The 13,293-nt window shown below is 42.7% G+C and overlaps 1 protein-coding gene across 8 annotated transcripts in view; it reads left to right on the top strand.

Moving 5' to 3' along the window:
* Positions 1-13,293, top strand: part of LOC110508698 (sickle tail protein) — a 53,441-nt gene that overhangs the window by 21,249 nt on the left and 18,899 nt on the right. For 6 of the 8 annotated variants that reach the window (XM_090225615.1, XM_090225616.1, XM_036966361.2 and 3 more), the window contains exons 3-9: positions 2,624-2,819; positions 3,038-3,236; positions 3,549-3,645; positions 9,246-10,051; positions 11,383-11,510; positions 11,673-11,842; positions 12,669-12,853. In XM_090225615.1, coding sequence (XP_090081741.1) covers positions 2,624-2,819; positions 3,038-3,236; positions 3,549-3,645; positions 9,246-10,051; positions 11,383-11,510; positions 11,673-11,842; positions 12,669-12,853 — 1,781 coding nt within the window. Of the gene's footprint in view, positions 1-306; positions 573-2,623; positions 2,820-3,037; positions 3,237-3,548; positions 3,646-9,245; positions 10,052-11,382; positions 11,511-11,672; positions 11,843-12,668; positions 12,854-13,293 lie in introns of those variants that run through there. The other 2 variants (XM_090225614.1, XM_036966357.2) reach the window with 1 other exon arrangement.

Below are 13,293 nucleotides of genomic sequence, written 5' to 3'. Positions count from 1 at the left end.
ATGTTTAAAAATAATAATTTGTTGGTTCTGATTTCCCTGCATAGTGTCCTGGAGAATAGCCTAATGTAACTTATGGAAATAGACAGGTGAATAAACATTCTCAGTACTGACAGCATAAACAGCATAAAGAATGGACCATAGGATTAGCCTATTGTCCATCCTACCTGAAATAGCAGGCGCTCTGTCTGTATACATAACCGTTGCCGCGTCAGGGGGGGAGGTGCCGTGCGCGCGCTTATGCTAGAAGTGTGGACATGCACTCTCCCATGTGGTAAAAATAAACTTTGACTGTTCTGCAAGTTTGACGGGTAAGTCCAGACCCGCATGTGGGCTAGGTGGGGTTTGTTTCCATGGCCACTTCATGGAAGTGCAAGTTCAAGGAGAGCTCATTTTACAAACGAACGCCGTTTTGTTGGAGTCATTGCGAAATAAGCCTCCTATTTTGTTCGGGATTAAGTAGAAGGGCGCATCGCATGTAGCTCGCTCTCACCTTGACGCATTTCAAATCAGAGTCGACATTTTAAAGATGGATGTTAATCTTTTCCGAATGAGGCTTTGATATTTACGTTCAGGTAATTTATCAATGAAATTACATAAGACTACTTTACCTACTTTACTATTAGTTGTGCAATTATAGTAGGTATAGTGCATATGTTTTTACAGTAGGCTAGTGATAACTTGTTGGTGGTTTGCAGATTAACGTTAACTTGTTCGCTATAAGGATAGCAGATACCCGCAATGGCCTGCCCTACACATTTCCTAGTCAGTGTAGCCTATGCTACCAGTAACGTTAGATCTATTCTTTTGTATTTTGTGTTTTTCCCCCATTTCAATTTAGTCTAGCGCCTGTATTGTATAACTGCCTTAATTTTGCTGGACCCCAGGAAGAGTAGCAGCAGCTAATGGGGATCCATAATAACTACAAATACACCCCAAGCACATCACTGTATATTTTCATTAATTGTTTCAGCTGCTGATTGGCTGCCCGCCATTGTTTCGTTAAAAGCTGAGGGATGGGGCTGTACCCGCTCTTACGTTAATAGACAGAGCTATGGATGCAAGGACTGACCATCCGTGATATACTAATTATAGTTTTAACCATGTTTTGAGTCTTGTTTGTCTATATTTGCTTTGTTTACAAACATTGGAGTAAAACAGGTACGACAGTTGAACTAAGCTCATAAGGCACATTTATAAATTATGTTCAAGAGTCAATGGGTACATATCATAAAGTCCAAAAATTGAGCAGTGTAACCATAGCCCTCCTCTTATGTGGTTATGTCAACATTGCTGTGGGAGTAAAATGCTCATCCATCCACCTGTTACCCAGTGTGATCATTCTAATGGTTTGCACTAAAAGGGAGTGGTTGAGGACAAAACATTTGTACAATTGAGTTCAAGGACCTGGCATCTCACCAAAGCAGATGGATCATGGTCTGGTCTCTCAGAAGCCCATGCTTCTGCCAGCGATTAGAGGAGATCAAAGTGGGCCATTTGAGCAAACTAATGCTTGGACCCAGCTTTCTTCCCTAGTGGGCTCACTGTGCTGCGCTCTCCCCTCACTTCACTATTAGTAACATCTTGAATAGTAACTGAGTGCTACCTTATGGTGGAAAGGTATGCAATTGTAGATGGGGTCCATACGTTTTGGGGGCACACTTGGAAGTGTTTTTGTTCTAATGAACTCTTGACAGGCTGAGTCCATCTTGGTCTGAGAGGCTTGTAGCTGAACAAAGTGGAACTTTTGTTTTCACCCCTCAGAAATGGCAAGGTCCTTCTAGAGGGGACCTTAATACAAGCTTTGATAGTCAGATCGGTGAGTCCCACTTTAGTGACACTGGCTTTAACATGTACTAGCTACAATGTGCTACATTTACTTTGTTGCATTATTGTACAAGCTGTAAGCACTATCACAATGTGAACCTGTCATTACACTGTAGTTACACTGTACCTGTCTGTAGTTATAATGTGTGGTGCATGGTTTTACTCCCACTTTTTTATTTAAAAAAAATGGAACCTTTATTTAACTAGGCAAGTCAGTCAAGAACAAATTCTGTAATGTAATGATTATTATGCCAGTCAAAGTGAAGTGGACAGGGCGCTCTGATCCATAGAGCTGCCTGAGGTGGTTATTCACCAGTGTGTCACCATAGCCCAGTCAGTGCCAAGCTTAAAATGTAAATGCAGTGAGTGACTCAGTGTGTGTGTGTGTGTTTGTATCAGGTTGCAGATGTCCCCAAAAGTCCCCCTACAGATGCAGGATGCATCAGGGACACATTCACATCACACGTGATTGATTGGGCACAAAATAGTAGCAAAATCATCTGGGTTTTTTTCTTCTAATTTTGAAGGGTTGTTGGTGGCTTTTGAACTCAAACATGTCCCTTCTTTTGAAGACATGAAACATACAGCACCAGTCCATTATATTTTGGTTTTTTTTGCGAGAATTACACATTTGTAGTTGACTTAAAGACTTACTGTGTGTGTGTGCATGTTTCACAGTCATGCAGTGGAAGTAGACATTGCTTAAGGTTGAATACACCACATCTTTGACTACAGGATTTTAGTGAGTGTGTGCTGGTGACTGTTCCTCAATTTTTCATTTCTCCTTCTGCCTCTCCAGGTCAGGAGCCCCCCGCACTCTGTCAGCCCCCCGCCCGGTGTAGGGGAGCAACTGGAGCACCTCTCCGTGGTCTCTCTGGAGTCTAAGGAGACCATGTCAGAGGGAGAGGGTCCTGCTGCCTTCACCCGGGGCTGTCGGGCACGGGCCAGCCTGCCGGTGGTCCACTCTGCCAACCAGACCAGGGACAGATCACTAGGTAGGTACTATGGAGCTGTCAGGACTTTTCTTTCTTGCAAGCTCTGTGTCACACAGGCTCTCAGTGTGTGATGACATGCTTTCTCTATCACTCAATTTCTCACACAATCACTCTCCTTGAGCACTCACATGTTCCCTCTCCCTGTCTCTGTCCCCCCCCCCCTCTCTCTCTCTCTCTCTCTCTCTCTCTCTCTCTCTCTCTCTCTCTCACCTCTCCAGGTGTGCTGTACCTGCAGTACGCAGAGGAGACCAAGCAGATCCGGATGCCCAATGAAATCACCAGTGGAGACACCGTCAGGGCTCTGTTTGTGAGTGCCTTCCCCCATCAGCTCACCATAAAGATGCTGGAGTCTCCCAGTGTGGCCGTCTACATCAAGGATGACACAAGAAATATATACTACGAGCTAACTGATGTCAGGTGAGTTCATTTCAGCGTCCAAAGCGCTGCATGAATAATACTCCACCTTTCAGTTTAGGCAGGGAGGCATTAAACGTGGTATTGTTGAGGAAATTAGAGAGGAGGCCAATGTCTGAGCGTGTGCTGCTGATAACAGGGTGTCTGTCTTGACCACACCCTAATCTGCACAGACACTACAGTAGACTGATGAATATAGTACCGGAAGGGTTTCCAGTTATTCAGTGGAGCGGAGTTCACTGTTAGGCTGTTAGACGGCGACGACCTGTGTTTACTTCAACCAGTGTAACTTTGACGTGTCTTTCTTCTTTCCAGAAATATCACACCTGGCTGCTGTCTGAAGGTGTACCACAAAGACCCTGCACACGCCTTCAATCGCAGCAACGCAAGGTCCAACAATGCCGACGGCAGGGTTAGTGAAGCCTGACCTTGCACGGCAACACAGCCAAGCGCACAAACTCCCCTAAGTCGCCTAAATCTAGCTGTCTAGTGCAATATGTTTGACATCAAGGAAGCTTCCGCTCCTAAATCCCTAACCAGGGGACAGTGGTGGAAAAAGTACCCAATTGTTATACTTGAGTAAAAGTAAAGATACCTTAATAGAAAATGACTCAAGTAAAAGTGAAAGTCACCCAGTAAAATATTACTTGAGTAAAAGTCTAAAAGTATTGGAAGACAAGTACATTAGAGTGTCTAGTTTGAGAAACAGACGCCTCACAAGTCCTAAACTGGCAGCTTCATTAAGTAGTATCTGCAAAACACCAATCTCAACGTCAACAGTGAAGAGGCGACTCCGGGATGCTGTCCTCCTAGGCAGAGTTGCAAAGATAAAGCCATATCTCAGACTAGCCAATAAAAATAAAAGATTAAGATGGGCAAAAGAACACAGACACTGGACAGAGGAACTCTGCCTAGAAAGCCAGCATCCCGCAGTCGCCTCTTCACTGTTGACATTGAGACTGGTGTTTTGTGGGTATTATTTAAGGAAGCTGCCAGTTGAGGACTTGTGAGGCGTCTGTTCTCAAACTAGACACTCTAATGTACTTGTCCTCTTGCCTTCATTTCTCAGAACAAGAATAGACTGATGAGTTTCAGAAGAAAGGTCTTTGTTTCTGGCCATTTTGAGCCTGTAATCAAACACACAAATTCTGATGCTCCAGATACTCAACTAGTCTAAAGAAGTCCAGTTTTATTGCTTCTTTAATTAGCACAACAGTTTTCAGCTGTTCTAATATCATTTTAAAAGGGTTTTCTAATGATCAGTTAGGCTTTTAAAATGATAAACTTGGATTAGCAACGTGCCATTGGAACACAGGAGTGATGGTTGCTGATAATGGGCCTCTGTACGCCTATATAGATATTCCATAAAAAATCTGCTGTTTCCAGCTATAATAGTCATTTAAAACATTAACAATGTCTACACTGTATTTATGATCAATTTTATGTTATTTTAATGGACAAAAAAATGTGTAGGTGACCCCAAACTTTTGAACGGTAGTGTACGTTTCAAAAGTAAAAGTCTAAATCATTTCAAATTCCTTATTTTAAGCAAATCAGATGGCACCATTTTATTTTTTATTATGGATAGGCAATGGCACACTCCAACACTCAGACATTATTTACAAATGAAGCGTGTGTTTAAACACATGCAGAGGCAGTAGGGATGACCAGGGATGTTCTCTTAATAAGGGCATTAATTGGACTATTTTCCTGTCCTTCTAAAGCATTCAAATTATAACAAGTACTTTTGGGTGTCAGGGAAAATGTATGGAGGAAAATGTACATTCATTTATATAGGAATGTATTGAAGTAGAAGTAAAAGTTGTCAGAAATATAACTAGTAAAGTACAGACACCCCAAAGAACTACTTACAGTAAGTAGTACTTCAAAGTAATTCTTCTTTGCACCTCTGCAGGGGCCCGTAGCTCAACATGCTGAGACGCACAGGGATAAAAGCAGCCTTGTTTATTCTCGACTGTAGCAGAAGCAGGATCAGAAGCAGGGTTTTTCTTCTGTGTTTGGGTATACCCTAATAAGCAGTTATGATGCCCCTCTGCATTGGTTTCCTGCTGATGTTGAGATTCCTAGTCAAAGGAACCAATATCCTGGAGCCTCTAGAATCCACTGGGCAGACGATCTTGATTAAATTTTATCCTTTTTAGGAAATGTCAGTCTTTTTACTATTAGCATTTTTTTCGTTTTTCTCTGAGGTAACACGATCAAGCTTTCTGTTTTCAGGAACTCCTCTCTCACATGACAGGAATCCCCTGTAGTACCAGTCAGTATACCATGATCCTGATAATATGATAAACTCACTCTTCTCGTAACTGTCTTTTATCCAATAATCACATTAGCCATGTTATAGGATCACTACATTGGACTGATTTGAAACCATGCTACATGTACTAATGTAATATCTACTACGTTGATCCTTTCGAGGCAAGCTCCCATTCTGGATTAGAAATGACAAGTATTTACAGTAGAATTGTCTGTACTTCTATTACAGCAACAAAATGTCAACATTAGGATATTATTGACCGCCACTGATTTAGTTAATGTCATATAGAAAGAAAACCAGAGGAAAGTAATACCATAGCCACATAAGATATGTCTCAACAAACTGTTGAAAGTCATATGATATTGTATCTTGTTTCTTTCTCCAGATAGTGGCTGTCTACAATATAGTGACATAGTCCATATGTACATATTACCTCAATTACCTCAACTAACCGGTGCCCCTGCACATTGACTCTGTACCGGTACCCCCTGTATATAGCCTCGCTATTGTTACCTTACTGCTGCTCTTTAATTATTTGTTACTTTTATTTCTTAGGTTTTTTAGGTATTTTTCTTAAAACTGCATTGTTGGTTAAGGGCTTGTAAGTAAGCATTCCACTGTTGTATTCGGTGTATGTGACAAATACAATTTGATTTGATTCGATTTGAAGCTGTGTTTGGATATGTCTGACAAAGAGTACCGTGTGTTATTCATATCCTGCTGCATTACACAATGGCATATTTGCATCATATTTCTCAGCAGCTGTCAGGGACTGGGCACTGGATGGGGCCGTAGAGGCTTGAGAAGAGTCTTTCTTTTCCAACTATCAGCTTTATCACAGAGCCAGGGTGCCATGAGGGATTGGGAGGCATGTAATCCTACTGGGAAAGCGCTCAAATTCCTTCGGTGGGTGTTGTTTTCAGCACGTTGTTTTGTGGTCTGAGGAGAAGTAATGCCTAGGGATCCGATGTCCTGTTGCTCTGTTGTTTCCAGAGCGTCCTGTTAGATTGATGGATAGACGTACCGCGTCGAACCTCCACCAGAGGAAGAGCCTGCCTGACCATCCTCAGATTGATCCTCCGATCTACTTGATTTAACTCGCACCTTAAATCAGGCTCACCTCACTGTATGATCAGAGTATTTATGTGAGTTTAGTGGTAGCGCAGATCTTCCTCTCCTATGAGAGATCACCTCAGATATAGATAGACAGAGACCGTTAGGCCCCATGGATGAAAGATGATCTCACTTTTGCACTGGTCTGGAATGCATCGCAGCTTGAAAATGTGGCTTTGTTTAAGTTTATTACTGTACCCACTGGTGGTCCCAGCATGTTGTTCCATATATGGGGTATGTGTTTTGGGGTATTTCTGAGCAGATAACATTGATAATGCCTTGCTCTAAAAATATTGTTGTTGTTTTATCACAGGATGAGCAAAGGTTAATGGGGGGAAACAAGAAAATATTTCCATTGTAGCAGGCCTACAGGGTTTTTCAGCTGTCCCCGTAGGAGAACCATTAGAAGAACCCTTTTTTAGTTCCAGGTAGAACCCTCTACATGGAACCCAAAAGAGTTCTACCTGGAACCAAACAGGGTTCTCCTATGGGGACAACCGCGGAACCCTTTTGGAACCCTTTTTTTTTTATAAGAGTGTATGTTAATTGTCTATGTATGTGTGCTTTGTTGTGGAAATATTGTGGTATCAATGTTAAGCTCAAAAGGTCATGAAGATAATTCTGCTAGAATTATGCACAAAATACTATAACTATAGCAAACATAGCAGATGGCTTGTTGTGTATGAATGAGCTGCTCTCTTATTTGCATAAAAATACAATCGGTTTAATACTCTATTTCACTTTATTTGCGGTCGTTGTAAATGAGGTCACCTCTTTGACTCTAGGGTTAATACTGGAATATTCAAATTGCAGTTGTATCTGCTATGACACGCCGCCTTATGAAGGGGGAATAAACAATCCCTATGAAATAGCAGAGAGCCAAGTTAGCCCACACCTCTCTTGCATCATGCAACCATTGTAGAACTCTCTTATCACTGTTCAAATCTGCTGAACTGCTGAAGGTAAAGCATGTAGCACGAGGACTAAGAAGAGTGTGAGTACTATAAGAAGTATATTCTTGAGACTACAGTCAACTATCAGGCTACTGTACTTTTGCTTAGATTTGCTACAGTACGTGATCTGAAGTGTATGTACACTCTTTAAAAAAGGTGCTATATAGAACCTAAAAGGGTTTTTTCGGCTGTCCCCATATGAGAACCCTTTGAAGAACCATTTTTGGTTCCAGGTTTAATCCTTTCCACAGAGGGTTCTATATACATACAACCTAAAAGAGTTCTACCTGGAACCAAAAAGGTATCTACCGAAGAACCCTTTTGAAACCCTTTTTTCTAAGAGTGTACAAAAAAAAATGATTCCTCAATTATTAGCCTACATTTGCTTAGATTATCTGCAGTAAGTACTCCCGGGTGGCACAGTGGTCTAAGGCACTGCAGTGCTAGCTGTGCCACCAGAGATTCTGGGTTCTAGCCCAGACTCTGTTGCAGTCGGCCGCGGCTGGGAGGTCCATGGGGCGACGCACAATTGGCCTAGCGTCGTCTGGGTTAGGGAGGGTTTGGCCGGTAGGGATATCATTGTCTCATTGCGCACTAGTGACTCCTGTGGTGGGCCGGGCGCAGTGCACGCTGACCAGGTCGCTAGGTTGGTGTGGCTGGCTTCCGGGTTGGATGCACGCTGTGTTAAGAAGCAGTGCAGCTTGGTTGGGTTGTGTTTCGGAGGAAGTATGGCTCTCGACCTTCGTCTCTCCTGAGCCCGTACGGGAGTTGTACCGATGAGACAAGACAGTAACTACTAACAATTGGATACCATGAAATTGGAGGTAAAAAAATAAAAGATTAGCTGCAGAGGGCTCTACAGTGCAACCATTTAAAAATCACCCAGATGATAATTGTTACAATGATTACTTCACTGTACCGCAGCCCGTGAGTGCCATGGAGAATACACTGAGCGCAGATTCATGATTGCCATGCTTGCACCATTACTACAAAGATTACTGTGTGCTCTTACATTTTTCAACTTTGGCACACACTTGCTCCTTGTAAAAAAGGTCATCGTAAAGCCGTGCTGTATGTTTAAACATCAACATTAATTGACTGTTTCACGGAAACGAGTCCATTTTATTTGACAGTATGATGATGTAAACAATCTTTTTGGAATGTTGTTGTGAAAAGGTTCGGAAGTGAGTACAGACAAAGAGGCAGATCAGGGAGAATTATATGTCAATGCAACGGTCATGTTAGGAGTTCCTCATACTGCATATTGATCTTGTCCTGCACTCATAGTGAACACAACAAACACTCTGTGTCTGCTCTGTACATGGCGAGGCATGACAGTGTTGTTTAGCTATGGTACCATTCAACCTTTGTGGATGTGATTTTCCTCTCTGTTTCTCTCTCACTCTGTATATGGCCTTTGTCAGAACAGATACTCGTTCTGTCTGCGATTTGTCATTTTGAAGGTAATATTTTGACATGTATGACAGTCAGGGAGGGACAACAGAAGATGTTTTTTATAGATTAATTGTTGAGGACACAGACATACCGCTAACCTAATGATTGAGAATCTCTCTGCATAGCTCATCAAGTTTTGTATTAGCAGGCTTTTCTAGTCTCTTTCCATTGACTTTAAGATGATATGTTCTCTGAATTTCCTCCTGTCTACAGATACCAAGAGAGATACTGTATGGAAGTCATAGCCCTGTCCACACTTTACAATCCACCCGCATTCCTGTCCACGCCATTCAGGGGTCTATGTCTCCCCCCATGGCCCGCTCCATGCCCTCCTCCCCCTCCAGGATCCCCTATGGTCACCAGGCTGGGGGAGGGGTGCCAGGCAGTGCCACCCTCCCCAGGGCCAGCATGTCCAGCGGGCCACCCAGCAGGTCTGTCACCCCCTGCCCCAGCGCCATCCTGGAGAGAAGAGATGTCAAACCTGATGAGGACCTGAGCAGTAAGAGTATGGCGCTGGTGCGTGCCGACGGGTTGTATGTCAACGTCACTGACCCCTACGCTGTCCAGGAGGGCCGGCTGAGTATCGCCTCCTCACAGGGGGGCAGCCACACGGGGGACGTGGTCGACATGGGTGGTGGCCTCCTCTGGGCTTCGGGCAAGTCCACAGCCTCCTATTCAGAGAACCCAGAGCAGCAGCACTCCCTCTACAGGCAGAAGTGCCGGAGGTATGGTGAAAACCAGGGACTACCGCCGTTCGGCACCAAAACCCCACCACCTTCCCCTCACAGAGTGAATGAGGTCAGGATGATTGACAACCATGGCCCTGTGGCCCCGGAGAGAGGGTCTCCTATTCGCCGGTCCCTGCGGAGGGAGAGTAATAGTAATACTGTGGAGGTGGTGAACAGGACCAGGGGTGGTGTGTCCTCTGTGTCCTCTCCTGTGTTCCTGGAGTTCCCCCCAGGGCACCATGGCGACAAATTGTCCCAGGGTCACCTCACCCCCAATGACCCTCAGACCAGGTGAGACAAAAAACAGAGAGAAGGGCTGGGCAGTCTGAGGCAAACTACCACTTGAACTTGGGGTTTTATGAACATAGCACATAGCACAGTACTACATAACACAATATTGTTATACACTAGCACAGTATTATGAACTACATAGCACAGTATTATGAACTACATAGCGCTGTATTGTGAACTACATAGCACAGTATTATGAACTACATAGCACATTATTATGAACTACATAGCGCTGTATTGTGAACTACATAGCACAGTATTATGAACTACATAGCACAGTATTGTGAACTAACGACACAACACAGTATTATGAACTACATAGCACAGTATTATGAACTACATAGCACAGTATTGTGAACTAACGACACAACACAGTATTGTGAACTACATAGCACAGTATTATGAACTACATAGCGCTGTATTGTGAACTACTAAGCACAGTATTATGAACTACATAGCACAGTATTGTGAACTAACGACACAACACAGTATTATGAACTACATAGCACAGTATTATGAACTACATAGCACTGTATTGTGAACTAACGACACAACACAGTATTATGAACTACATAGCACTGTATTGTGAACTAACGACACAACACAGTATTATGAACTACATAGCACTGTATTGTGAACTAACGACACAACACAGTATTATGAACTACATAGCACTGTATTGTGAACTAACGACACAACACAGTATTATGAACTACATAGCACTGTATTGTGAACTAACGACACAACACAGTATTATGAACTACATAGCACTGTATTGTGAACTAACGACACAACACAGTATTATGAACTACATAGCACTGTATTGTGAACTAACTACACAACACAGTATTATGAACTACATAGCACTGTATTGTGAACTAACGACACAACACAGTATTATGAACTACATAGCACTGTATTGTGAAGTAAATAGCGCTGTATTGTTAACAATGTATTGTTTGGGGGGGCAGTTAGCCAAGTGGTTAGAGCGTTGGACCAGTAACCGAAAGGTTGCTGGCTCTAATCCCAGAGCTGACATGGTAAAAATCTGTTGTTCTGCCCCTGAAAAAGGCAGTTAACCCACTGTCCCTAGGCCATCATTGTAAATACTAATTTGTTCTTAACTGATTTGCCTAGTTGAATAAAGGTTAAATAAAAAATAAGAACATTATAATAATTACATAGCACAGTATTGTGAACTACGTAGTTGCCTAGTTGAATAAAGGTTAAATAAATATTTAAAAAATAATAATAATTACATAGCACAGTATTGGGAACTACGTAGGTAGCACCGTATTGTTTTGGGCCAAACATGTATTGTTTTTTGGCAGTGAGCGAATGAAGGCCATGGAACAACAGATCGCCAGTCTTGCTGGCCTTGTTCAGCATGCACTTTTTATTGGGCCAGCTGAGAGAGATGGGAGGACTGCTTCTCCTTTCCATGCAAACAACAGTGCAGGTAACTGTTATTACACAACTATATTAGTGTTACAAAGTCAGTGTTGTATTCGTTTTTTTTTTTGTTCCATACATGGTTAATGAAAGTTATTTTGTACCTTCCCTATTTTAATCCCACATTACAGTTACTCATAGAGTTGTGTCTAACTGATCTGATATGTAGGAGTGTCACCAGTTCCTGCAGCCAGAAGCCCTGCCCTCCTGGCAGACGCCGCCAGTGCTCTAGTCTCTCAGGCCCATCCCCCTGACCCCGCCCTGCAGGTCACACTGACCACTGTCAGGAGGAACGTCACTGATCTGCGACAGCAGCTGCACCATCTCAGACAGCTACAGGTAGTCAAGCCACCTGCACATTACATTAATCCGTTATCTGCATAGATACAATGTACAGGAAACTCTGCCAAAATAAAGGGAACTCCAAAATAAAGTGCCTTGATGAAGTGACAGAACAGCTTCAATGCACCTTAGCATAGATTCTACAAGTATCTGGAACTCTATTGGAGGGATGTGACTCCATTATTCCACCATCATTTGGTGTTTTTTTGATGGTGGTTGAAAACGCTGTCTCAGGCGCCAGTCCAGAATCTCCTATAAGTGTTCAATTGGGTTGAGATCTGGTGACTGAGACGGCGATGGCATATGGTTAACATCGTTTTCATGTTCATCAAACCATTCAGTGACCACTCGTGCCCTGTGGATGAAGTCCTTGTCATTGTATGGGGGCATAGCCATGGTAGCCAAAATAATGGCCTGCCCAGCATTTTTATACATGACCCTGAGCACGATAGGATATTAATTGCTTAATTAACTCAGGAACCACACCTGTTTGGAAGAACCTGCTTTGAATAGACGTTCTATCCCTTGTTTATTCAAGTGTTTCCATTATTTTGTCAGTTACCTGTACATGTGCATATTTTTATGAGGTGTATTTTTGTATGTGATCAACAGATTTGGGTACTCAAGCCACACATCACGATCATCCAAATCTGCATATATACAGTACATCTTAATTAGGTTTTTATGTCGTCCTCCAAAAACAAGTTCAGCCATTACATTCATCACATTCGTCCATCAAATAGCTGTATATAAGTCATTAGATATACTGTTTGTAATACCACTGAGAGTCCTGAGACCAGTGGGTGTGATGATCCATCCACAGATGCAGAACCAAGACAGTGTGAGGGTGATGCTGAAGAGAGCGGAGCAGGAGCTGACTGGGGTTATGTCTGAGACCTTACAAAGACAGCAGCATGAGACAGAGCCTGCCCAGAGACAGAGGACCACAGTGGATGAGGAGAGACACAAGTACCTGGCCATGGAGGAGAGAGTACTAGCCCAGCTCAGGTAAGGGTTTGGAAGTATTGTAGAGCCCCACAAACTGATTGACAGGATAGACATTTAATGAGGGCATTGACTTTATTTTGCCTATCTTACTTTTGCATACTCTTTGGTGCTAGTCAAAAAAGAGTAAATAATATGATCTTAGTTTCCAAGTTCGAGTTTCAAGTGTTATTAGTCGTATGTACAGGATACACATGGTATACACCGTCCAACCAAATGCTACCTTGCATACTTAAATATGATGATTTTAAAGCATTGGATCAGAATTCTAATTTGATGTGCTATGGTAGCCTTTCAACATTCACAATTGGAACAATAAACAGTAATCAGACGATAGTCATCTGCTCCAGATGCCATATTTGTTTTTTTTTATGTGGCAAAACTGCAGCTGCTGAAACTAACATTGTGAACTAACTGCGTTATCTCATGTTGAAATGTGAAGT

Source organism: Oncorhynchus mykiss, chromosome 28 (genome assembly GCF_057628025.1).
Source record: "Oncorhynchus mykiss isolate SJ-2025 chromosome 28, ASM5762802v1, whole genome shotgun sequence".
NCBI lineage: Eukaryota > Metazoa > Chordata > Actinopteri > Salmoniformes > Salmonidae > Oncorhynchus > Oncorhynchus mykiss.
This window is presented reverse-complemented; position numbering and strand designations above follow the sequence as displayed.